Raw genomic sequence first — 25,803 nt, 5'->3', positions numbered from 1 at the left:
AGTCAAAAAAAGTTATAAGAACACTAACTAAACAGTTAATCTCCTATATATATATATCCATTTTTGAGGAAATAATCCAGTCTGAGTTTAGAAGGACTGTGTGATAAGAATAAGCACTCTTAGGATGGAGAGAAATCACAATGCAGCAGCATGGGGCTTACTCTGAAACAATTACAAAGCAGCAAGCTCTCTGACATGCTCTGCATTTTACACCAAAACTGTATATTTAGCGCTTTCTACATTGTTCCAACCACGTGCATATTCTTCTTGTTCCTGCTGAATCAGCTCTGAAGCTTGCACAAAAAACACTTACTTTTTTGAAGAACCAACATTTGCACACACACATGTGATTACTCTAAAATGGTCCCTTCAGCGTACACAGTCTTCCATACTCCCTATTTTGTGCTTTTAAAAACAATTAAAAACAATCTAATGTATGGGTCGTCCATGCAGTAAGATGCAGCTCTAAGTGCTTTTAAACATATCCTAAAAGATACCGGAAGCCAGTACAAGGAGGCCAGAACAGGAGTGATATGTTCAGACTTACTTAACTAATGAAGAACAGACAGACGCACACACAAATCGATTACTTAAAAATGATCCCCTAAGTCTACACTGTCTTTCACGCTCCCCCTTTTTGTGGTTTGTCGTGGAAATCTCGCACATACTAAAGGAAAAGAAACTGTACATCAGAGCTTCACACAGAATCACTCTTTATTATATTTGATCAAATCGGAGAAACAGTTCAAACACCTTTTCAAAGGAGCTTACAGGGCATCTCAACTATCTTGAGATTCAGCAAAGCTTATACACCTGAGCGAGACAGTCCCTGTGTGCAATGTTACAGTTAGCTCAAGCCTCCTGTACTTTCCATTTCCTTTGTTCTTCTTTTGCACCATGCAGGGAGGGGAAGAGACATTCCATTCTCATCATTAAATGCCAAGCTCCTCTGTGTAACGTGTGGCAATCTCATCCGTTGCACAATAAGTTCTACCCCCCCTCGCTCGAGGGAGCCAAGCCAGGAGCTCATTATTACATTCTCAATAGCCAAGCGTATTCAAATGGAAAAAAAAAAAAAAACAAGTGACCAAGCCCACAGCTTTTAAGCACAATTCAGCGCAAAGTGCTTTTCCAAATACATTAAAAATGAAGTAACATGTGTTGAAACAGTAAGCACAGGATGACAAAAAATAAATAAATAAACCATAGAAGAATAAAAAACATTTAAATAAAAGCATATATCATTATGTGGTAAATGGACTGCATTTATATAGCGCTTTTATCCAAAGCGCTTTACAATTGATGCCTCTCATTCGCCAGAGCAGTTAGGGGTTAGGTGTCTTGCTCAACGACACTTCGACACGCCCAGGGCGGGGTTTGAACCAGAAACCCTCCGACCGCCAGACAATCGGTCTTACCTCCTGAGCTATGTCGCCCCACTCTTTAGTAAAAAACTAAAGAGTGAATAAAAAGAAGGAAGTAAAATGCCCAGGGGTGGGGGCTGGCCTGGGCTAAGGCGGGGGCTGTGGTCGGGGATTCGGGGGAGTGGGAGGGGTTCAGCGTCGGCCTCGGAGGCTGTCAGCGCAGGAGGAAGGGCCCATCTTTGTGTGAGGTGGGTGGGCACTCAGACAAGGGGGTTGGGTGCAGCACCAGGCTGAGGGATTTTTTGGGAAGGGTGGGCCTTGTTGTGACTGGAGGCTTGGGTTTTGGGTTTGGTGTTTTGGTGACTCATTGTTAAATTACTACATTGTTCCAACCATGTACATTCTTTTTCACTGCAAACAAAACATAGTAGCTTTTAGCTGACCACATACGGAGACACTTGCTTTCAGCTGGTCTAGCTTGCTAGTATTCAAGCAAAGCTTCTGGTTAATCAAGCAAAACATCTTTATCTTAAGCCTGGGTGAAACAACTTTATCGAACTGACACACACACAACTTTGATTACTAAAAAAATGTCCCCTAAGTGTACATAGTCTTCTGCATTACAATAATTTGAGGCTTTAAAATAGGACCTCTACAAGTAAAATCTGCACATCATGAATTGTGCACATAATTAATATTGTGTGTCTTAAAAAGAAGGATATTTGAATATATTGCAAAAGTAAAAACTTCCCAGCTATGCTGTTACAATGTATTTTTAGGTACAGTGCAAATGGGCAAGCAATTCCTGAGCTGTAATTAATAATGGAATGACACATTTTTACGGCAGTCTCCTCGTAAGACTGCAACATCAGTACGCATCAAAAATGCGAACTGAGTGTTGCCTACTTATCTTCAACAGCGGCTCCAGCCCCAATATTTTGCCTCCTGGAAGGCGGGGTGAAGAAGTCAGTGCCCACGGAACGCTGCACGGCCCACTGGATGGTCTCGTAGAGCCTCGCGGGAACGCCGGCTCCTCCCAGCAGGACCTCGGGGATAATACCCGTCCTCAGCTTCTTCACGGCACCGTGCGCGAACGTCCCGCTGTACAACCTGTCCCGAGAGAGACGGGAAACACTCAGCATGAACTGAACATGAGGCTCCCCTTCACCATGAACCTTTCGCTCAGAAGACCTTAACTGCTCATGACTAAGGGCAGGTTTACACCACCTGGTAAAAGTGACTCAGTTCCAATTTTTTGGTCGTATGTGGCACAGATCGGATATGTAATACGAACGTGGAAACCGGAGAATCAGATATTTACAGATCCGTTTTTTGGTCCACATTCGTATGTGGAAATAAATCTGATAGGAATCAGACATCTGGTAATGCGACTGTCATCTAAACTCACGGTTCGTTATTTCCCGGCTATTCGCACGTCATTCAAAATGTGACATTTTCATGCCTTTTTCGCATTTGAATTACGCATAACGTAGGTTACACTGCATGCACAACCACTCTCCGCGGGTAACGGTGAAAGTTAAAAGAAGTTAAATGGCGGACAAAGGCTCAGTCCAGTGGCAAATTCCGAGGTTGTGTGCCTGAGTATGCGGGGCGAAGAGTCGGTATAGGCTAAAATACAGGGGGTGTCCTTTGCGGAACTAAGATACTTCGAAAAGCAATAGCTTGAATGATCATTTCTGTCTCCTTTTGTGTCCATTGTAGATGGTGATATGGCCGTGGCGGTGTGGTTGTTTGCTTTCGTATCGGTAACCAAAAAAAAAAAAAAATTAAGTGGGATTCAAGACCTGCGGTGTAAACGTAGCCTAGGAGCGCTAACAATAGGGGGCAGAGGAATATCTGACTTTGCAGTTATCATGCGACCAGCTAATAATGCAACTTTATGGGGAAAACATCTTCTGGAATTCTTCGATTTGTGGAATTGATCATTCACTAAAATGATTTTTAAAAGTGTCTGGTGTGAGACATAAAATAACAAGCAAGCCACAGTCACAATCACAGGCCATTATTTTTGACAGTTTGAGCATTCGTGTTTGTCCTGACCACTTCTCCTGGAATACTTATTTTTGAAACGCAATATTCCACATGTGAAGGGGTAAGGAATATTGTACAGGTAAAGAGCCCTTTGTGAGAGAAGGGTGCATTCGTGCATACTGTACCAGGCACACTCTGGCTCTGGGAGTGGACACCGGAGCAGCTGGTTCAGGTAGAAGCTCATCCACAGGCAGGACTGCCACTGGCTGTAAGCATGGGCAACCTTCAGGTCTAACCCTTTCCTTTCGCGCACTGCAACCCGTAGCCCGCCCAGCCTATCGCAGACGGCCTGCAAATCCGGATCCCCAGCCTCTGGCCCTGGAGAGACACGTGTGGTGTAGACCATTACTGGTGATGTAACACCACCCATCTGGGCATCAGTGACTGTCATCAGCGTCTTAATTCAGATGGGCTCATGAACGTCCAGACTTTTAAATCTATCGCTACACTGAGAGACCAGGAACAAAGGCAAGGACAAACAGCGTTCCACTGGGCACATTATTCCCATAACATCTATTGTAGAACAAGTGCTCTCTTGTAGATAGCAGAATCTACACCCTAGTACATATAACAGTGCGGGCGGCAGTGTAGTATGATGGGTAAGGAACTGGGCTTGTAACCGAAAGGTCGCAGGTTCGATTCCCGGGTAAGGACACTGCCGTTGTACCCTTGAGCAAGGTACTTAACCGGAATTGCTTCAGTATATATCCAGCTGTATAAATGGATACAATGTAAAATGCTATGTAAAAGCTGTGTAAGTCGCTCTGGATAAGAGCGTCTGCTAAATGCCTGTAATGTAATGTAATGTAATAACAGGATGTGGACCCAACTATAGATGAGGATGTACTGCACATATTAGTGCACATGGTACAATGTGTTCCCAACTACAGACGACAGAAAGTGTTCACTTGTGCCACTGATAACATATAGGTCCTAGTACACATTAAAATAGGTATCCCTTGCATGTATGGCAGACACTAAGTGTTTTTGTTGAAGACTGTCAGCATGTTCTAGAACTTGTGCTATCTGCTGCACCTCTCCAGCTACCTTGAGTTCTGCAGAGCTCTCCATACACGATGCCCAGCAGCAGGGCCTGGACCATCTGCAGGTCAGGTTTGGGCTCGGAGCAGTTTAGCCAGTAGCAGGTAACGCAAACAGGTAAGCTGAGATGAGGGAGCACGGCATTGGCGATGGACTCATCCACTTTCAGAGTCTTCAGGAGAACCTGGAGTCGATCAGGAAGAGGCACCTACAAAACAAGTGAGGATGTGACGCATATATTCAAGGAAACAGAAGTGATGTGGATTCCACAATTTATCACATTGTCTGGCTGTTTGGCTGGAATGGAAATCTCTCCACCATTCACAGTCAAAGACCTGCTTGGAGATGTTTGGTGGAAATGAATACAAGACATCTGTGGGCATAAAATTTAGGTCAAGGGGTTCAATGTCCAATCATTGAGCACTGCATTGAGAATAATGTCCTAAACAGAAGTAATGATAATTTCATTGCTGGATGGCTGGATTGTAATTGCATGGATGTTCTTTTTTTTAAATGTGCGAGCATGTGCAATTAAATTTAATCTGAACCCAATGCCCATTAAAGGTCTTTTTAAAGGTCCCACAGAGTATTTTTTGAAGAAAAAGCTCCACTGATACAGGGAGCTAACTCAGCTACCTCATTCAGTGTCTCCAGAGGCAGGTGCTGGATGCCACTTGGGAGGTCAGCCTGAACATGGAATTCCTTCAAGTTGAGACCCTCCCTGTCAAACTCCCGCACATGGTAATGTGGGCTGCCCTCGTTTGGGTGAGCGATCTTTCTGTTCTTTGTGCACGGCTCCTGGAGAGGCATGCTTTTGCCATGCAGCAGCAGCCCGTACAGGACCTTGCGGATTGGCAGGGAGGCCGTGTGGCTGCTGGGACGCTGGGGGTCCTCCACCTGCGTTCGCATCATGGTCATCTGCACCGCCAGCACTTCGAGGATGAGGGAGGGCAAGTCGCCGCTGGGCAGGCCAACCAGGACCCAATTAGGCAAGTCTCTGAGAGGCTCTGGGAGATTGGGCACCATTTCTCCTTGTTTGATGTACTGTGGGAGGTTGCTGGGGGAGAGTCTGTACTCTTGCATCCCAGAGGACAGCAGGGGTCGGATGCTGTCCTGAGCACTGTCCCCGAGAACCTGTACAACCGCGTCCAAAGCTTGCTCCGGCCCAGGGAACTTGGACAGCCAACGGAGCAGGACGTCAATTTGGACCCTCGTCCTGCCATGCGCAGAGTGGCCGGACCCCTGGACGTTGACCCAGCTGAAAAATGTCCTCATGTCCCCCAGGTTGGTGAAGTCATTGCCAGCCATCACCGCAAAGAGAGGGAGCAGCTCTTTGTTCATCTTATTGAAGCGGGCGCAGAAGTCGTCGATGGAGAAACACGAGGCTGGAATGTACCTTTCTGAGGTCTCTGGGCACACGCGAATGTTGCGCCACTGGAACAACTGGAAGGGGAGGTACCCACCCTTCAGGTCGAAGACAAAGAAGTCGCTGTCCGCAGATAGCACTGGGCAGTTCCACTCGCTGGCCAAGCAGGCGATCTCCCAATCAGCCTCATTTACACACTGGATGAAGGTGACATGAAGGCTGTGCAGCACCTCTTTGAACACCTCTTTGGTGAGGAGTGGCAAGAGCGACTTTCCTAACCCACGTGACAGATCAACAGCCTTCTCGATGTTGTTCTGGGCTCGCTGTTGTCGTGTTTGAAATTTCTTGTTGGTGTAATCAACTCCCCCATCCAGCAAGACAATGGGTTTTATGTTGCAGGTGAAAAGAACCTTAAAGAATTCTCGAATGAGTTTGGCAAAGGCATCATAGTCTCCCCCATGCTGCTGGTCCAAGGGTGAGGAGAAGTACAGGTTGAAGTAAAAGTTGCATCCGTCAATTATAAGTGTTGTGTTTTTTAGCTTCAGGTCCTTAAAAAACTGCTTCCTGTTTTCTTCCATGTAACCTAGGAGTCCACGAACACCCATGGTTTCTGCAGTTCCTGAAAGTATCAGAGTGGGCAAGGTTATAAATTACAGTGTGACTGCAGCCTCCACCCACAACTATAGAACTTCTTCCTCATAGCTATAGCCGCTATAAAATGGTGTCTAAATTGAGTACAATACAAAAAATATTGTATGGTAATTGTTATGTAATCTGAATAATCTCTTCCCAGCCAGTGTGCGGTTCCCAGGCAGTTTAGCTATCTCTCAGAGCACTTCAGGCAGTTTTTTCCACTGTTTTTCAGGAGCACAGGCAGTTCTGTGCCAAATGCAGGCAGCTCTATGCACAGAGCTGTTTTTCAGGAGCACGCAGGCCGTATCAAGTCACCATGTAAACTGGTGACTTGAAACCATGTAGGAGGCATTGGATAGCATCGCTTCGGAATACAGCTTCTTTAATTTCCATGAGGTAAGAGCCTCTATTGTTTGTAGTACAGTAACTTGGCATCATTTTGACACCAATACTTTTAATGGCAGGCCTAGATTTAGCCAGTTTGCATAAATGACTTATAGACAGTGCTTTGTAAGTGTGAGTAACTTGGCATTTTTGTGTGTTGAAAATGTGTTTTTAATGAGATATCATTTTTTTTACATTGTGTGTGTAATGAGTAAGTGATAATAATAATTCATATATAAATGACAGACATGCACTTGCACTCGCAGAATGACAACACAGGTCTTCCAGTGCCACATATTTTATTTGTTTTAGAATTTGCATACCCAAATGCGTGTGACATTTGGGTATTTGATATTTCCATGTTACAGCCTTGAAAAGACATGTGAAGTTAACGTACCCTAAATATTTTTAAAATTATTATTATTTTATTTTATTTTTTTACAAATTTTCACATCACCAACATTCTTCATTTATTCTTCATTTATTTTTCGAGCCATTGCTCACTTTTCGAAGCACATCACAGCCTTTGCAAACACGCGAGGAAGACCGTGAAATCATCCAATCGTATAGGCTAACGCGAACGATTTAGGTGGACCGGAAGTTTCGAATCTGGAGTGGCGTGCCGTGTAGTGTAATGGGTAACAAGGAGTTGGTCTTGTGTTCGATTCCCAGGTAGGACACGGCCGCTGTACTCTTGAGCAAGGTACATAACATGCATTGCTTCAGTATATATCCCTCTGTATGAGTGGATGCAATGTATATGTAAAATAAATAAATAAAAATAAAAAAGTCGCCCTGGATAAGAGCGTCTGCTAAATTCCTCTAATGTAATTGAGCTGCGAATCGGGAGCCAACTTCAGTGTCGTCTAGCTTTGTGCAATTAAGCCACTGCACGAGATACAAAAATACACATTAAATGTAATTCTAAGATAATTTATGAATGGGAGAAATATCGACAGTGTGTGCGCTGTCGATAACATAATGGTATTATGAAGGTACAATTGTTTATGCTGATCCTCTAATTTGAAGTAATTTACCTTTTTTCACAATTTTAACGTAATTACACATACACTTCCAATACATGTCGGCTTTTAATGTATATATGTTGTAAATCAATGCATGTATTGTTTACTGCATTCCATAAATCGCTGTTACCGCTCCATACTTCTATTGAAAACATGCATTTAAATTGGCGTCGAGGAACTATCTGAAGCCTTAATTAACCACGTGACTGTCTGGCTTTCTAACCCTCCATTGACTCAACTCTCTCTGTCAACGGCTATGATCTAAGTGAAAACCTCCAGTTATCCTGCGGAATTCTAGGGCAGTCTGTTACCGTTATGTGGATCTGGGTCTCACGAAAAAAATTATGGTACCTGATGCGACAAAATATTCTTACTCCAATATTTATTTCAACAGTATGGACGGAGCTACGACCATGTACAAATCGGGGCCTCAGGACCCTGGACAGCAGCCAAAACGGGTACAAAGAGAAATCCAGTCCTGTTATCTCCTCACAGAATGAATGTTTGCAAGCCTGGAAATCCAACACGCAATTATCAGGCTTTCATCATTTTCGTCACTGACTTTGACTATTCTTGAGTCAATAAGGCGTTACGTTAGTCAGCCTATTGCAACGTAATCGTCTTTTAATTATCGATGTTAGAAGGGATATTCGGTTTATTTTGAACTTGCCTCATGAACGATGTGTGAAGGAAAGTGAAATCTCTAATTCATAACACAATTTGAATATTATTAATGTAAAAAATTAAATGCTACAATACTCCCAGACAGATTGAAACTTGACCCTGAAATTTTCAAGGAGTTACGTGGTTTGCTGTCCAAGAGCTGTCCATAGGCCAAAATGCCGACAAACATGAAAGGCACATCATCCGGAGAGAGCCTCCAAATATTGTATAGGCAGTAAGCACAGAATAACTCTTGAGAAACTTTTTTATTTTATTTATTTAATTACTTGCACAAATGAAAGCAAACGATCTTAAAACAATCATAAAGCAATTGTCTTATTTTTATTATTATTATCTACTCTTTCTTTTTACTGTTGTAGGATATTAGCCTTGTATTATAAAAACACCTGAATCTGGTGAAAATTTAATGGCTGTGAAATTTGCAGCAAAAAAAATTTACAGCAAATTTATTTTTGCTGCAACTCTTAATACAGTAAAGGTTTTACTGCAACAAATTTCTAGCCACAAATGGCTATGCCAACTTTGCAGTCCTCGATTCAAATTTGGGTTATTTTTAACATTGATCATGTTTACATGAACATGTTTTCTATAGTTTTTGCCATCACACTGATCAATTATAGTCTACTTTTACATCCTGCTTTGCATTGTACCCTGTACTGAATTCTTGCAATAATAATTTTTAAAAAAGTAATTTCAATTGTTTAATGTTTTTTTTAAAAAAAAGATCATAATTTCACATGAAGACCAAGGTATTCTAATCCAACAAGGCACAAATTAGACACATGAGTACCCCAAAACATTTGTTTTCACACTACTAGAGACATATATCATAGTCAAAATCAGGTAAGTAGCCTGTTCGGCCATTTTCTTTACTTAGGCATAGTCTAATTTGTAGCTGTAGAATAGCTCCAAATGATCAAAGACTAATTTCTTAATCACAGAAACTTGTATAATGTGTGGATCCAGTGATGTCTTCATTATGTGGGAGAAGACTTTGTTGTTTTGGTTTTCGTTTGACTTGCTGCGCACATTGCCCTGCTGAAATACAGTGGTGCAGTGGATAGCACCGTTGGATCACTGTGAACCAGGTCCCAGGTTTGAATCTTGTGTGGGCTTTCTGTGTGGAGTTTGCATGTTCTCCCTGTGCTTTCATGGGTTTGGGGTGCTCTGGCCTCCTCCCACAGTCCAAAGACATGCTGGTTAGGCTATTTGGAGACTTGGAGAAATAAGGAATTTAGAGGGAAGGGTGCATGTACCCTGCAATAAATTGGTGACCTGCCTGTATTCCAGCCTCTCCTCCAATGCATGCTGGGATAGGCTCCAACCCTCCGTGACTCCGTAACGGAGTGTAGCACAGTGGGTAAGGAAGTGGACTTGTAACCGAAAGGTCGCAGGTTCGATTCCCGGGTAGAACACTGCCGTTGTACCCTTGACCAAGGTACTTAACCGAAATTGCTTCAGTATATATCCAGCTGTATAAATGGATACAATGTAAAATGCTATGTAAAAAAAAGTTGTGTAAGTCGCTCTGGATAAGAGCGTCTGCTAAATGCCTGTAATGTAACAAAGATGCTTCATAGAGTAGCAAGGCAAGAATCAAAAACAGCAAACGTAGCATACACCAAGCCTGAACCCCCAAATAGCAAATACATACTGTAAGTTTAAAAAAAAAAAAAAAAAACTCCCAGTGGGGAGAAATCTCGAGAGGAACCCGGCTATGGAGGGGAAGCTCATCCTCCACGGGCCAGTTAGGTGGAACGTAGCAGTAGAATGGAATGTAGCAGAAATGCTGGGATCTATCACACAAAATAAAATGGGTTAAGCAGGATACAGATGAGGTGTTAGCTAACAGGAATAACAGAAGACCGAATGGTATAGTTCAGTATAGTACAGTGTGCAGTTTAGAGGAGCTGGATGATAGATTTGGAGCTTGGGCAAAGCGGAAACAGGGCTGAAGCGGTCCATGACCATGCAGCATGGGACAGGACTGGAGGCATCCCGTGGACTCAGGCCGAGGAAACAGGCTGGAGTGTAAAAAAATATCATTTTAAATAATAGCAGTAAAAAGAACACTGTAAAATTTACAGTAAGTTTCTGCCAGCAATTAGCATGTAAGCTGATTTAATACATTTCACAGTATGCTTATTCTATGCTATTCAGCTATTACAGTACTTAGATGGGTCCTATAATTGGGATGTTAGGCCTTGGCGGGGGCATGCCCTATATATATATATATATATATATTTTTTTTTTTTTTTTTTAATATTATTTATATATATATATACCTTATTTTATATTATACCTATACAGCACCGAGAGTTTGGCACTTTTCAGGGTTCCCCAAAGAAATAACCACAACAGCCACAGACACTCAGCCCTTAAAAACATTAAATTCTGTACTGTCATGTTCCGGTGTTCCTGTCTGCGTTTTCCCTGTTGGGCCGCCAGATGGCGGCACTTCTGTTTTGTGTCCTGTTCCCCCCTGTTAATTGTATTATTGGTTGTCTCGTTATTCCATCATTGTTCCCACCTGTGTCTTGTTATCCCCTCCTTCTGGTTTGATTGTTTTTTGAGTTCACCTGTGTCTTGTTACCCCTTGTCTATTTAAGTTCTCTGTTCGCTTGACTCGGGTGCTGGTTCCTTGTGTTTGTTTCCGATGTCTGTTTGCGAACCGTATTTGCCTGCCTGTGTTTGTTCTGACTTGTGTTTTGTTTCAGACCGATTATACCTGCCTGTGTTTTGTTTGACCTTTCCTTGTGCTCTGCCTTCCCGTGTTCTGCCCTGTCTGTGTTCTGCCCTGCCCGTGTTTGTGAGTTCCTCTTGTTTTCTGTTTTATTTCGATTTTTTATGAGTTTGTGTTTTTGCCCATTGTGGCCTTGTTTGTTCCCTGTTTGTTTGCCTGTTGTTAGTAAAGTCTTTGTTAATTTTCCCCTTATTGAGTTTCGTGTTTTTTTTTTTTCCCACTCTGCGCCTGGGTCCCAGCACCCATACCGTTACACTGTACATTCTCACCCCATTTCAACAGACAGAAATCATAAACAACTTCACATGTGCACACAATGATAAAGCCCCAAACTAAGGCCATTTTGCGTTTTCTCCTCCTTATTCTTCTTCTCATCATTCTTATTTTTCCTGCCGCCTATCCCACTAACAACATGTCTCCCCATGCATTTCATGACAGCAAACGTTTTCCTTTTATTAATAAAAAGTTACACCAGTTCACCACTGTGCCATTTCTACTAACTATATTTCTTCACTTGGCTACCGTATAAAACCTTATCAGCAAACGCCACGTTTCTACATTCATGTTACCTCGCCCTGTTCTCTATCTAGCCACATACAAACACTTACTACGTATGTACGTTCTGCAACTCCCCATTAAAACATTACATTTAAAATTATGACTCACTCATAATTCTAACTACTAGTACTAGTACTCTTTCAAGTCACTTGGCCATGTGTTTTGTAATCTTATCATTTTACAATATCATGCAAACTTTGTGTCAGATCAAAGTGTTGAATATTTCGAATTGCCTCATGGAACACATTGAAATTCATGTAGAAAACCGCTGGTGAGTAACTACAGGAAGCATATTTCTCCAGAAACATATGTTTATACTTGCTTCTGAACTGAATTTGAGTAAATGTACAAGTGATTGTAATACATAGAGAACTTCTTTATACCCATGGGGACATTTCCCTCGCAGCATGTTGCATTCACATTTACGAACAGACTTTCATACAAAGACACATACAATCATTCACGCAACAGAAAGGCTGGGCAGCGAAATACATACATACCAATACAAATTGGACATATAGACACCTATTCATTCAATCTTGACTGTGAGAAAGCCATCCACACATATGTTTGGCCTGTCCATGTACTGCATGCTTATACACACAGGGCCAAGTGACTTGAAAGAATTGAGGAAATATTGGGTAGCATTGCTTTGGAGTACATCTTATTTAATTTCGGTGAGGCAAGATAGCCTATATTGTTTGTAATACCATAACTTGGCGTCATTTTATTATCAATACTTTTAATGGCAGGCCTGGATTTTGGCGGGGTGAATGAATGAGTTATAGACGGTGTATGTCTTGTATGTGTGAGTAACTTGGCATTTTTGTACGTTGAAAACGTGTTTTTTATGAGATTGTACTTACCGTAAGCATACTGTGAAATGTATTAAAGCAACTTACAAGCTAATTGCTGCCAACAAATCTGTACATTTTACAGAATTCCTATTACAGTGAGTACACTGAGAAAGAGGACAAAGCTTAAGAAAGCTTATGGTTGTCTGTGGTGCAGATGCAGCAGACAAAATATTTAGTGAATTTCACTGCAGTGAAATTGGGGCTCATTGTGGCCAAATTAAAACCCAAGATGACATCTCACAGGGATTTTATTGGCCTGACATCTCTTCTGACATTTAAATATGGGCAAGTGAGCATTGGTTTCCATATTTCTGTATGGTGATTCATGGACAGACACCATAAATTTAACCTTAAAGTTTTCACGCAAGCCCCCGGTTGGTGTAAGTGTAACAGAGGTGTGGTATAATTGTAACAATGAATGAAAACGCCCTATAATGTACGCCGTTTTTTCGGCACATACTAATGTTAATCAAGGAAATACATTTCCAGTGGTAACGTGAGACCAGCCACATCATCAGATTGTGAAGCATGGGGCTTTATTCGTGAAAAAATAAACATTGACGCAAGAGCAGCTTCGTAACTTACCGCAAAGTGAGTTACGGTACCGTAAAATAGATGAGGAAAGGTGCCTTTATTTGTTTTTTTAACACCCAGGTATGCCTTTACAAAGCAAATAGCCTACCAAACAGAACAATCTGATGAGTGTTTATTATAAAGGCCTGTGGCTGTTTCCTTTTCCATTAATCACTTGGGTCATCCAGCACTGTATGAAAAGTTGCATTTATGGGCGGACACAAACGATCATATCCCCTAAAAGTATTCTGAAAAGCACAATTGGCATAAAATATTGCAGTGCTATTAGCATCCACAATGCTTAGAGACAGCGCACCGTTCCGGTTAGCGACATGCTCTAATAAAGGGGAGAGCTCGTCGATTAATTCAAACAGATCAACCCTACTGAAACGAAAGAGTTCAATCAGCTCACTATCCCCATATCTTTCGAGAGGATTGTTCGGTCTCGTCTCTCGCAGGCTGTGAAATCTGAAAACGAGAGGCGCCATATTCAGAGGCAGCTGTTTTTAATTTTGTTAAGAGCGTAACCTAGGAGAATAATGCGACCCAGCCGGCACGTGACCGACCTTCAACGTTGAAATGTGGTTGAAATAATGTCAGTTGTTGTTTCAACATTGAAAAAACGACGAAACATTTAACGCTAAATTGTTGTAAAAAGTTAACAAAATACTTATAAATCAACGTTGAAATTTTAACAAGACCTGTACGTTGAATTAACATAATGTCTTAAAAAAACGTTCTGCATTTTAAATTATTATGGTCATTATTATTATTTTATTAGCATTTTATTATATTTTGAGTAGCTAGGCTATAATACCACTTCAAAAATCTAAATTTATATGTTAAAAATAGAAAAGAACAACAACATTTTTAGATATTGAAACAACGTCGCGATATCAACGTTGATTCGCCTTTCAAAATCCAAACAAAATTCAACAGTGAGTCATCCACGACGTTGATTCACCCGTGAATAAATGTTGAAATGCCAGCTGGGGAAGTTTCATTTCCGCCTACCATGTAGGAGGCGTAGAATTCACAGCCAGACATAGCGCTACGCCCAGTTGGTGCAATTCGTGTTTTTTTACGTCTGACCTTGCGCGCATTCTACATCGGACCTAATCCTAAATCCAGGCATACGTTAATAAATATTAAACACCATTTTAAATGCCTAAGGTCTCCCAAAAAAAGGACACCACGTGTAAATGGTTTCAGCACCATCACTGTCCCCAATATCCAAATCTGGGTAGGACACTGCCGTTGTACCCTTGAGCAAGGTACTTAACCTGCATTGCTTCAGTATATATCCAGCTGTGTAAATGGATGCAATGTAAATGCTATGTAAAAATTTGTGTACGTGTAAATGGTTTCAGCACCATCACTGTCCCCAATATCCAAATCTGGGTAGGACACTGCCGTTGTACCCTTGAACAAGGTACTTAACCTGCATTGCTTCAGTATATATCCAGCTGTGTAAATGGATGCAATGTAAATGCTATGTAAAAATTTGTGTACGTCGCTCTGGATAAGAGCGTCTGCTAAATGCCTGTAATGTAATGTAAATCTGAAGGCCTATCCGTGACTAGCCTGGGTATCAACACATTCGTTTTCCCTTTAGATGGCATTCTGTAAACATTTAACACTAAGAATGTTCGTTGTTTGTAATAACAACTCAGAGGCGGCATAATTATGACTGTTAGTTTTATATACGGGGGACATCATGTTTTTTGATGCACTCCGAAAACCATACAACTTTTCAATGACATGTAACTTTTTAAAGTGATGTACAATTTGATTTATTGCAAAGGGAAAACAAGCCTTAATGGAAAATTGCAACCTTCCGGAACATATTTTACTGAGCTCACTCAAAAACTTTTTGGAAGTATTTCCCGCAAACATTGCTTCGTTTCTTCGGGAGGTGGCAAGGACTCAGTTGCACACGTACAACCCCAAAATTGCTATGACAGCCGCACTATTCATTAAGTGTTATTAATCGTGTGACATTTATCAAGCGTTATATTTATGGTGACTCTCCCCTAATAGCCTACTAAAATTCGACATATCTCCACTTCCAATTTAAATGGAGAAAATCTGGGATTCACGTTTTAGACCGTCAAATCTGAATTGTAGATATTTTCAATCGGAGGTTCCATGCAACTTAATGGCAAAAGTAACTTCAATCTTAACCACTAATCAAAATATAATTAGAGATAAACTTAAATAGAATTTTGACAAATCGAAATGTAACAATAAGAGATAGGCTACGTAAAATTAGCGCTAGTCATAAAATAATTACATATAGCCTAATGTAAAGCCGGTCCTAATAATTAATAATAAATGAATAAAGGGCTTGCCATACCCGTCCCAGAGAGTCACACTTCTCACATTTAGCAAACCACAACGCCGAATTTATCATAAACGTGTTATCCAGTTGAGTGTTTATTTATTTATTTGTCCTGTCTGCTACATTTGTAATCCATGTGTGTTATAATCATTGGTGTTGTGAATAGAGAAAGATTACTTACCAGCAGTTTTGTCAGGTCAGAGAAATGTGTCTGCTAGCTCCTGTTGAATTTTTTAAGCGTAGTCCTGATTATTTATACCCCGGTGTTGTCATAACACATCTTAAAACCTATTGACATTGACATTGACACGTTTGCCATTCCGTTGCCATGAGACGTCAGTTGGGTTTCCATTTCAAATATAACGAGTCACAATTCACGCATCAGTTTCGATTCCAGTATTATTGTGAGCAGAAAACCAAGTTGAATTATGTGGTTGTTGCCTGCACTTGGAACGGTATTTCTCTCTAGGGTTTTCGACACACTTGTTTCTGGTTATGGTTATACACTTTGTTGTACGTCGCTCTGGATAAGAGCGTCTGCCAAATGTCTGTAATTTAATGTAATGTAATGTAAAACGAAACTAGCACAATAACTGGTTGAGCAACTACTTGTTTGTTTATTGAGAGCTGGGGAACAACAGTCCAGGCAGGGCTCAAGGGAGGACGTATATCGACCACCTCAAACGCTAACGTATTTTTGTTTCATTTTTATTCTTGAGGACTGAACGTGGTTACCTATTAAAATGTATGTCTGTCCAAATGAAAAAAATGTAATTTAATACATAGGGTGGATTCAGCAAATGTGGGACACTTTTTGGTAAATTCAGTAGGGGACTGTCAAAAACGTTTTTTACTTGCACCAGTGATGTTTCTATGAATTGGTTTAATGCTTCTTGTGTGAATCTATGTGTGAATTTTTTTTTTTTTTTTTAAATGTGTTTTTGTATAGAAGATAAACACCTTTAAACATAGTATGGTACCCTCTTTCACTCAGTCGGAGTATTCAGGTGAAGTGGGACAGCATATATAGTGAAGCGAGACAGTCATTTCAAGCTTAACCCATTAATGTCCTTAGTGGAAGTTTCGGCATTCCTTTGGTACACTTGTCAAGCTAGTTGAGCTGATCGCAAATCTGTTACATTTTTTCAAATCGGCCAATGTATAAGGCAGTATTGCTTGTTTTTCTTAACATACTATTTTTAGTATTTAGTCAAAATGGTTTCAAGTTTTTTTATTATCCATGACATAATCTCTATAAATATAAGTTAGGAGTGTCAGATCTTTATCATTTTTGGTACAAAGAGAGTCCAGACGCTTACTGTTAAAGTGCAAAAGGAAATATGATAATATATTACTTATTCATTGTATAGCCAGGGAAATATACAGGCATGTACATACTTCAAAACCATTTATATAGAATTCATATGGGATTTGTAACATTAGTGATTTCTTTCCATTTTAAATAAGTTCTTTTTCACTGAAAATTTGTGTTAAGTTTCTAAAGTACATTGCATTTAGATTGCATTTGAAAACCGAGTTTTAAAAGCTGTACTTGAATTGCAGACAATTTAACCTGAACTAAAATCGCATAAAGGCAAGGAATGCTGAACAGTTCATCATTTGTCTCTTCTCTCCTGAAATGAGCGAGAAATATAAATAAGATTTATGATTTTATCATACTTTTTGTGTAAAAAAAAATGCCAATGTGTCAATGAGAATTGATGAAAAAAAGATAAGGCTATTTTAATCACAGTATTCATGTATATTCCAAAAATATTTTTTTTAGATTGTCCCGCCCAGATATTGTGAAACTGTCCTGACATCCCTTCACAGTTTCCAGCCTAACTTTCCTGACTGCTATTTTCCTCCTGTGACTTGGGTTACAACTATATGTAGCCTACGGCATCGCTAAAAACGCCGATAGGAATCCCTTTCTCATATTAACGTTTATACGCAAATGGCAGTTCTACAATATAATCTCAAGATAAGTCCCATTAATGATCATGCTACCTCTATTATAATTCTGAAATTGCAATTAATGCAACAATTGAATTATGTGTTTCTGTTTTTTTTTTTGTTTTTTTTTTGTTTTTTAAACATGTTTAATAAATGTTCAAAAACAAGTGATCAAGATGTTTATGTAAAGCCCTGCTAGGTCAGAGGGAATATGGGAAAATGGAGAGAAGACGGGGGAAGAAGAAAAATCAGGAGAAAAGAGGACAGAGAAAGAAGAAAGAAAAATTGAAGGAGGCCAATTGTCGTGGAAATTATAGTCTCTCACAAAGAATCAGACAGACAGTCCACGAGGCAGCGATGAAGTCAGTCAGAGTTGCTTTATTCAGCTGAAGGGAGTACACCCAGAAAACACACAAAGTGGTGCTATAGGATGACTCTACCCTCCATTTTCCATGAATTGTAGTGTATTTTATGCTTTTATGCTTGCGTCATAATTGTGTTAGGTAGTTAGAAGGTGACCAACACCCCCACTTGCTCACCCCCTTCAAAATACAGGAAGTATAGTATTAGCCCTCAATTATGAACATCTTATGATTGTGTCACTATTAATTTCAGTTGGTGGGTGAGGGTGACCAGGTACAAGACCCCTTACCTCCTCCTCTACCCCCAGTCAAAAATCATCGCTGTATAGCCCTACATTTCCCATGTTCTCCGATGAATATCTTATGATTGGGTCACCAGTCTGTGTTGAGAACAATACTGTCATATGTGTAGACTTCACGCAAGTGAGCATACAAAATTCAGCATCAGGTCAGGCACTGTCTAGTGAAGACACTATGAGGACATTGTAAACATTGCAGCACAGGATACACAAACTATAGCTACAAAATGTGATGTCTGTCTCTGTTATACAGATTGCAAAAACTGCATCCTTCTGTATTACACTGAATATGGAGACGTGCAGTCACATGAAGACAAACAATATGATTGTTTGAGGAGAAAGGGTAAAATTAGAATTTAATTTCAACATGTGTCATCACAGTTAAACTATAAAGTTTTAGTTTTAAATCTAGCGCAACTGTGTCTGAGTATTCTTACTGAGGAAATATGCGGGTCCCGAATAAGTAGACTTACGATTAGCTTGTCAGTTTTTATTCATAGTAACATGCATGCTAGCATCGAGTAGTAATCAAATACAAATTGTTGCGTGGTTCAAAAGGGCTATAGCTCCCGTTATCGGTAACATTAATTCAACTACCGTAGAACAGTCCTGTGATATTGTTTTAAAACATAATGAACGACAAGATGTTGTATTTAAAAGTTTTAAGAGTATTTATTTATTTATTTAATTTATCCCTTTGTTTTTTTCTGAAGCGTCGCTAGTCAAAACCAGTGATGTCAAGTCCGCGACTTGAAAAAACTTTCGGCGCATGTTGTGGTTTTGCTGGGCTGTTTATTGGGAAATGTAACAAAAAGTCATTTACGCCAGCTAATTGGTTACACCTGCCTCCAATGCACAGTCTCGCGAACCCCCCGCCAATTTGTCTCGTGTTGCTATTTCTAAACAATATTTAATTATTTATTTATCTTAATTCAAATTAATGGTAATTTAAGCGGCAATATGTGCCCAAAGGTGGCAGGCTCAGATACTTCTAAGCCTAAAATTGGAAATAAAGATGAATAACACGGATATCTAAAAATGATAGATGATACACTTACCGGACAACCGCATAACACTGAATACTTCATTTTCGCAATTGATCGCAGTGTCTTGTTCAGCAAGTTGTGTTGTTTTCAAAATTGAATAAATAGCATTATATTCTGAGTGAATGTACCATGCACGTTTGTGATACCGTTATGACATCACAGTACGAAACCTTCAAAGAACATGTTATTTACTATGATCTAGGCTATTGTCGCATTGTTTTCCCTAGAAACGTTCAATAACGATATTAGTTTGTAAAAATAAAAAATGTCGCCCTTGTCAAAACAAATACATACCTAATCTGACAGGCTCACCTACTTAACTTCACTTTAAAATTTCAAATGCTAAGACAGGGGTCTTCAACATTTTCTAGTCCAAGGACCCCCACTCAGGCTCAAAGTAATCTAGGGGACCCCCATCATATGTTTAAAGGGATATATTTATAAAAAGGACTTATATTTTAAAATATCTTCCACAAATCTAGGATTATATACATTCATTGCATTTCAAATCTGGCCAGGGATCCCAAACTGTACCTTCCAGGACCCTTAGGGGTCCATGGACCCTGTGTTGAAAACCTAGGTGTTAGGACATTAACCAACATGATATTATAGTCAATTACCTTAGTGACCAAATTACGGCTTGCCAGTCCATATCCATAGTAGGCCTGACTAATAGTTCCATTCAGAGAGGGAAGGCAGTTACCTGCAGATATTTTCCTTGTTGATCACATCAGCATACAAAGGTGGGCCCCAGGGCTCCTGAGTTTCTTCCTTCACAATTTCCGGTATTCAATGTCTGGGCTGGGCAAGGGGTTGTATAGCTCTGTGGTACAGCTTTTGACTGCAGATCAAGAGGTCTGTTGTTAAAATCTGCCAATAGATACATCGAGATAATACAGCTTTCCAACAGTGGAGAAAATAAGCTCCAGTTTCAGTCACAAGACTAATCTACCAACACTGTACAGATATCACAACACTGGTCCCTTTACTTTCAGACAAAGTTATTCCTTTATATTCTGCTACTCTTTTCTCTGTTGTGTGTGATTGCAATATCTTGCGTTGAAAAAATATATTTAGTGTGAATTAATTGCAAGCCAATGAAGTAGTTTTCAGAAGGTTCTTGGAAACAGATGTGCCTCCGTCCATTTCCTTAAACTCTGCAAGAAATTGCAGGTTTGATTCGTGACCATTCTATTGGGTTTTGAACAACATTTTCTTTTTTGTGATCCAATTTTTTATTTTGTTTTCATTGTTATTGCATTTTCTTTTAATCCTGAGTCTGATTCATGGATACAAACAGAAACAACAAAAGCATTTTAAAAAACCCACACAGCCCCACCCATCCACCCATCCCAGAGACCTGAAGAGACAAGTAAGTAAAGTAAAAAAAAAAAGAAAAAAAGAAAAAAGACTCAATTCAAAAGATTTTTTAAGATGAGTGTGTCATGGTCCTGTTTTCCTGTCTGTGTTTCCCTTGTTGGGCCGCCAGATGGCGGCACTTCTGTTTTGTGTCCTGCTCCCCCCCTGTTAATTGTATGATTGTTTCATTGTCTCGTTATCCCATCATTGTTCCCACCTGTGTCTTATCCCCTCCTTTTGGTTTGATTGCTTTTTGAGTTCACCTGTGTCTTGTTACCCCTGTCTATTTAAGTTCTCTGTTACCTTGACTCGGGTGCTGCTTCCTTGTGTTTGTTCCCGACTTGCGTTTCCTCAGACCCATTGTACCTGCCTGCGTTTTTTACCTGTTTGTGTTTGTTTCCTGACCGTATGTACCTGCCTGTGTTTGTTTCCGATGTTTGTTTGCAAACCACCGATTATACCTGCCTGTTTTGTTTGACCTGCCCTTGTGCTCTGTTTGACCTGCCCTTGTCCTCTACCTGCCTGTGTTCTGCCCTGCCCATGTTTGTGAGTTCCTCTTGTTTTCTGGTTTATTTAGATATTTTTTGAGTTTGTGTTTTTGCCCTTCGTGTCCTTTCTGTTCCCTGTTTGTTTGGCTTTCTGTAAGTAAAGTCTTTGTTAATTTTCTCCCTTTTGAGTTTCGAGTTTTTTTTTCCACTCTGCGCCTGGGTCCCAGCACCCGTACCGTTAGTGTAAATATGAGCTCCAAACAAACATCTGAGAAAATTAAAACCCACCGCTGAAATTGAGGAGGCTTCCAACGCGAGGCAACCATTTTCTTTGCAGCAGTCCAGCCAGAGTGGAAGATCCACTTCATTTTTGTCTGTGAAATGTGGAACATGGACATTAAGGATCAATACAGAGGCAGAAGGGGGTACAACCAATGACAACAAATCAGAAAGTTGTAGAAGGGACAAACTTCCAAAAACTCGGTCACATACGGGCATTCCCAAATCATATGGAAGAGTCTGCCAACAGTATTTCGGGGAAAACAGAGCACAATTGGGATCACATGATTTTCATACTACCAATCTGATGTGGTCACGTGTGTCCTATGTATAAAGTTACAGTGAATCTGCGGGTGGTCAGGGTTTCTTGAAGCCTGCACGGAAAACCACATTCCAATAAAACTGGTGTGGAACACCAAACTCACAGCCAGAGGAAAGTGCATTTTTTTTCAGAATATAGCGAAATAAAGTGTAAACCAGACCTCCTGTGCTCTTGACACCAGCACTCCAAGCAGCGGATGGAACCACACACAACACGTTTTCATGGCTGCTCTTAGTTGCAAATGAAATGCAAATTGAACTGGCCACACAACTCTTGAAATGAATGTAAAACTCTGTCCCCAAAAATGTCACCCAGAGAGTGAATGCCCCTCAAGCAGATTATAGCCATCGCAATCCTCCCATTGCCCTCCTGCCAGGTGCCCAATAAATCGGATTTTTGCGAATAATTCAGCAAATAATAGCTACAGCTTTTGACTAGGTTGAAGCTGATGATGACAAGATAATATAGCACTATGAGCACAATGTGAATAAGGGAATTATATTCTTCATGGCACACATAGACACACACAACTTGTCAAAATAACGAGATTAGAGATGTGGTTGGAATGAAAACCAGCATACACAGGGGTACTACAGGACTGTGGTTGGGAATCACTGTATTCGTCAGTCCTAATGTATAAAGACACAAAGTCTGCTTTTTATTTTTGTATAGAGAATTTTAAGCTTATTTAAAATCACTCAAGTATAAAAAGAAAAGCAATGCACAAAAAACGGTTTATGTTGTGCATAAAATCCAGAGTGATTCTGCGCATCGCTGGTATCTGAAGAGAGCGATGATCCCGGTGACTAGAGAGGCTAGGTGAAACTGCGGGCACACCCATGATTAATATTCCTAGGCCTACCTGCGTAAGGGAAAGAAGAGCAAGGATAGACCGCCCCCTAGTGGAAACAAGGCAGAATGTACACACATGTCTATCGCTTTTTCAAAACTAGCAACAAATGTATTGAATGAACAGACAAACTCCATATAAATATCTACACCACTTCTCAATATGGCAAAATATTACAAAATATATATATATATATATATATTGAAGTAGATTAAAGTCTATGATTGGTTAATTAGGTATAGTGCTGAGCTTTAACAAAAACTGTACCCACATCGGACCTTGTGGATAAGATTGGACGGTCCTGCTTTTGAATCTATCAGAGGTTTCTGAAGATCTGTCCATGTTCTGACAAACGAAACTACCCCCGAATAGACCTATCTGGAAACAATAATTATCAGACCATATCACATTGCTGTATTGCTTTATCCACAGTTGTGTGGCTATAATATAGATTAAAACATAAATAATGTTTATTTAAAAACTCCTGAAAGCGAACCTTTAGCCTCCTCATACCCTTCCAAATTAAACTTGCTGATGTGATGAATGATCTATGTATTCAGTTATTTTTTTACATATTTGTGTTGTGGGTCAAAGAAAGTTCTGGGTAAAGCTGTTAAGATACAGATTAAATTAAATAAGTCTTTTCATGCTGGGTTCCATTATTTATCTGTGTGCATTTTTTTTTTGCAGTGAATGTTAGTTTATGCAAAAACAATGGACTTTGAGAGTTTTAATGGAACTATTACAGTTAGGCCTATTATGAATATGGACTGGCAAGCAGTAGCTCGGTCACTAAAATAATTGACTGTAATATAATTTTGATTAATGTCCTAACACCAGGGTTTTCAACACTGGGTCTGTGGACCCCTGAGACTCCTAGAAGGTACCTTTGGGATCCCTGACCAGATTTGAAATGCAATAACTATATATAATCCTAGATTTGAGGGAAATATTTAAAAACGTAAGACCTTTTTATAAACATATCCCTTTAAACTTATGATGGGGTCCCCTGGATTCCTTGGAGCCTGAGTTGGGGTCCTTGGACTAGAAAATGTTGATGACCCCTGTCTTAGAATTTGAAATTTTAAAGTTAAGTTAAAGTGAACCTGTCAGATTACTTATGCATTTGTTTTGACAACGGCGACATTTCTGCTTTTTACAAACTAAAATAGTTATTGAACGTTTCTAGAGAACATGCAAGAATAGCCTACGTCATAGTAAATAACATGTTCTTTCAAGGTTTCGTACTGTGATGTCACAACGCTATCACAAACCAGCATGGTATATTCACATAGAATATAATGCGATCTATTCAATTTTGATCAGTAAACAACTTGCTGAACAAGACACTGTGATCAATTACGAAAATAAAGTATGGATTGTTATGCTGTTGTCCGGTAAGTGTATCATCTATTATTTTTAAATATCCGTGTTATTCAACTTTATTTCCAGTTGTAGGCTCATCCAAGTTACTGACCTGACCCCCTAGAACTAATCTGAGCCTGCCACCTTTTGGGCAGATATTGCCGTTGAGATTATAGTTATGTTTTAAAACATTATCACTGGACTCTTCTAAGGTAGCGAGCGACGTGAACCAGTCCTTGCATAAATTTGAACCACGCAAAAAATTATATTCGGTGACTACTCGATGCTAGCATGCTGGTACGAATGTTACTATGAATAGAGACTGACAAGCTAATCGTAGGCGCTTTGTAAGCAGCGTGCACATTTCCATTTTGGACCATCACTGTCCGCGCGGCGAAACGAAGGTGGCTCGTTTTGAACGCGCTACTGCAGCAGCCTCAAGTGCATGGGTAGAAACTCCTGGTAAAACATGTGTTCCAACACGGATGAAAGCTAACGCGCTTTAAATACACTAGATGGCATCATTTATACCAATCATATCAAGTCGGCACAAAACCCTGCCTCAAAGTAGCCTACAACTGTTTTGGCGAAGAATACGGTTGCGTCTGGACCTTTATGTTTCGTTTACTCCAAACGAATAGACTACGCGTTAAATGAAAGGCAGATTTATTCACTTTAAGCAACTTTCAGCTAAATTGTTTCGTTATGGTGTGCATAGGCTACTTTCAGATTTTCACCAGCAGTTTATGTCACCGGTAGTTCCTCTTTTTAACGTGTTGAGACAACGCTTTTTAATGTCGTCCAGAACTAGTGGGCTTGGTATCACTTTGTCTGTATATAGCCTACTACTTTCACTGAGTTGTTTCGTTATGGTGTGCATAGGCTACTTTCAGATTTTCACCAGCAGTTTATGTCACCGGTAGTTCCTCTTTTTAACGTGTTGAGACAACGCTTTAAGTCGTCAGAACATGGGCTGGTATTTTCTTATTAGCTATACTTTCACTGAGTTGTTTCGTTATGGTGTGCATAGGCTACTTTCAGATTTTCACCAGCAGTTTATGTCACCGGTAGTTCCTCTTTTTAACGTGTTGAGACAACGCTTTTTAATGTCGTCCAGAACTAGTGGGCTTGGTATCACTTTGTCTGTATATAGCCTACTACTTTCACTGAGAGCTGAACCAAGACCTGTTCATTGAGAGACGTTTCAGATTTCTTAAAGGCCCTTTTGTCACAGGCAGCACAACAAGTACTGGCAATAATTTGGCCGTCCTTTGGCCCTGTATGCAGATAGGCAAGGGTACAAGCCTATGAGACGCTTAATTCTCAAAGCCCAACAGGCATGGCAAACCTCTGAGGAAATCCCCAAACAGTTATTAAAATAATAGCTGGCGGCTCGATTGCCATTCATAAAGACAGACTTGTGTCTCTGTGATCGCTGCTGCTACCTCAAAGAGCTCCACGCCTTCCCACAGACAGGAGGTTGCGTTGGAAGCCCTTCCAGCTAACCCGTCTGGTCCTTCCGTTTCAGTTTGGCTCGACGGCGGTTTGTGTAAATACTTAAATCAATCAGTTTGCACCCACCCCTTACAACTGCACTTTTACTGCGAGTTTGAAGTGGAAACTGGTCTGAGGCAGTGTATCTATCAGGACAACATGTCTTTGTGAGTCACTGTAAGTACATTCACTCTCCAAAAAATTTTGTAGGGAGCAGAAGGCAGCGGAACGGTTGAGAGGTCGAAGGTTAATATAAGAGGCAGGGCTGCACTTTCATTGAACTTACCTGACAAAGTGTATAATCAAAATATGATTGAGTGCTCTCTTTTTGGTCAACAATACTTGTGCTCTGGTGAATTTTT

General features: G+C 40.3%; 2 protein-coding genes across 3 annotated transcripts in view; both read right to left on the bottom strand.

Annotated features, from left to right (window-relative positions):
- The window catches only part of mrps21 (mitochondrial ribosomal protein S21), a 30,139-nt gene extending 4,624 nt beyond the window's left edge, over positions 1-25,515 (bottom strand). Inside the window, exon 1 of one of the 2 annotated variants that reach the window (XM_064348615.1) lies at positions 25,393-25,515. The gene's annotated coding sequence lies outside the window, so the exon portion shown is untranslated. The remainder of the gene's footprint in view (positions 1-25,392) is intronic. The other variant, XM_064348614.1, reaches the window with a different exon arrangement.
- Positions 697-15,907, bottom strand: LOC135261917 (protein asteroid homolog 1-like). Its single transcript, XM_064348611.1, has 5 exons — positions 15,803-15,907; positions 5,094-6,442; positions 4,464-4,665; positions 3,542-3,734; positions 697-2,474 (listed from the first exon to the last, which is right to left on the bottom strand). The coding sequence occupies exons 2-5, from the start codon at positions 6,426-6,428 to the stop codon at positions 2,267-2,269; spliced, it is 1,938 nt and encodes a 645-aa protein (XP_064204681.1). The 5' UTR covers positions 6,429-6,442; positions 15,803-15,907; the 3' UTR covers positions 697-2,266.
- Positions 25,516-25,803: the final 288 nt, after the last annotated feature.

The sequence above is a fragment of the Anguilla rostrata genome, chromosome 8 (genome assembly GCF_018555375.3).
Source record: "Anguilla rostrata isolate EN2019 chromosome 8, ASM1855537v3, whole genome shotgun sequence".
In the NCBI taxonomy this organism is placed as follows: Eukaryota; Metazoa; Chordata; class Actinopteri; order Anguilliformes; family Anguillidae; genus Anguilla; species Anguilla rostrata.
This window is presented reverse-complemented; position numbering and strand designations above follow the sequence as displayed.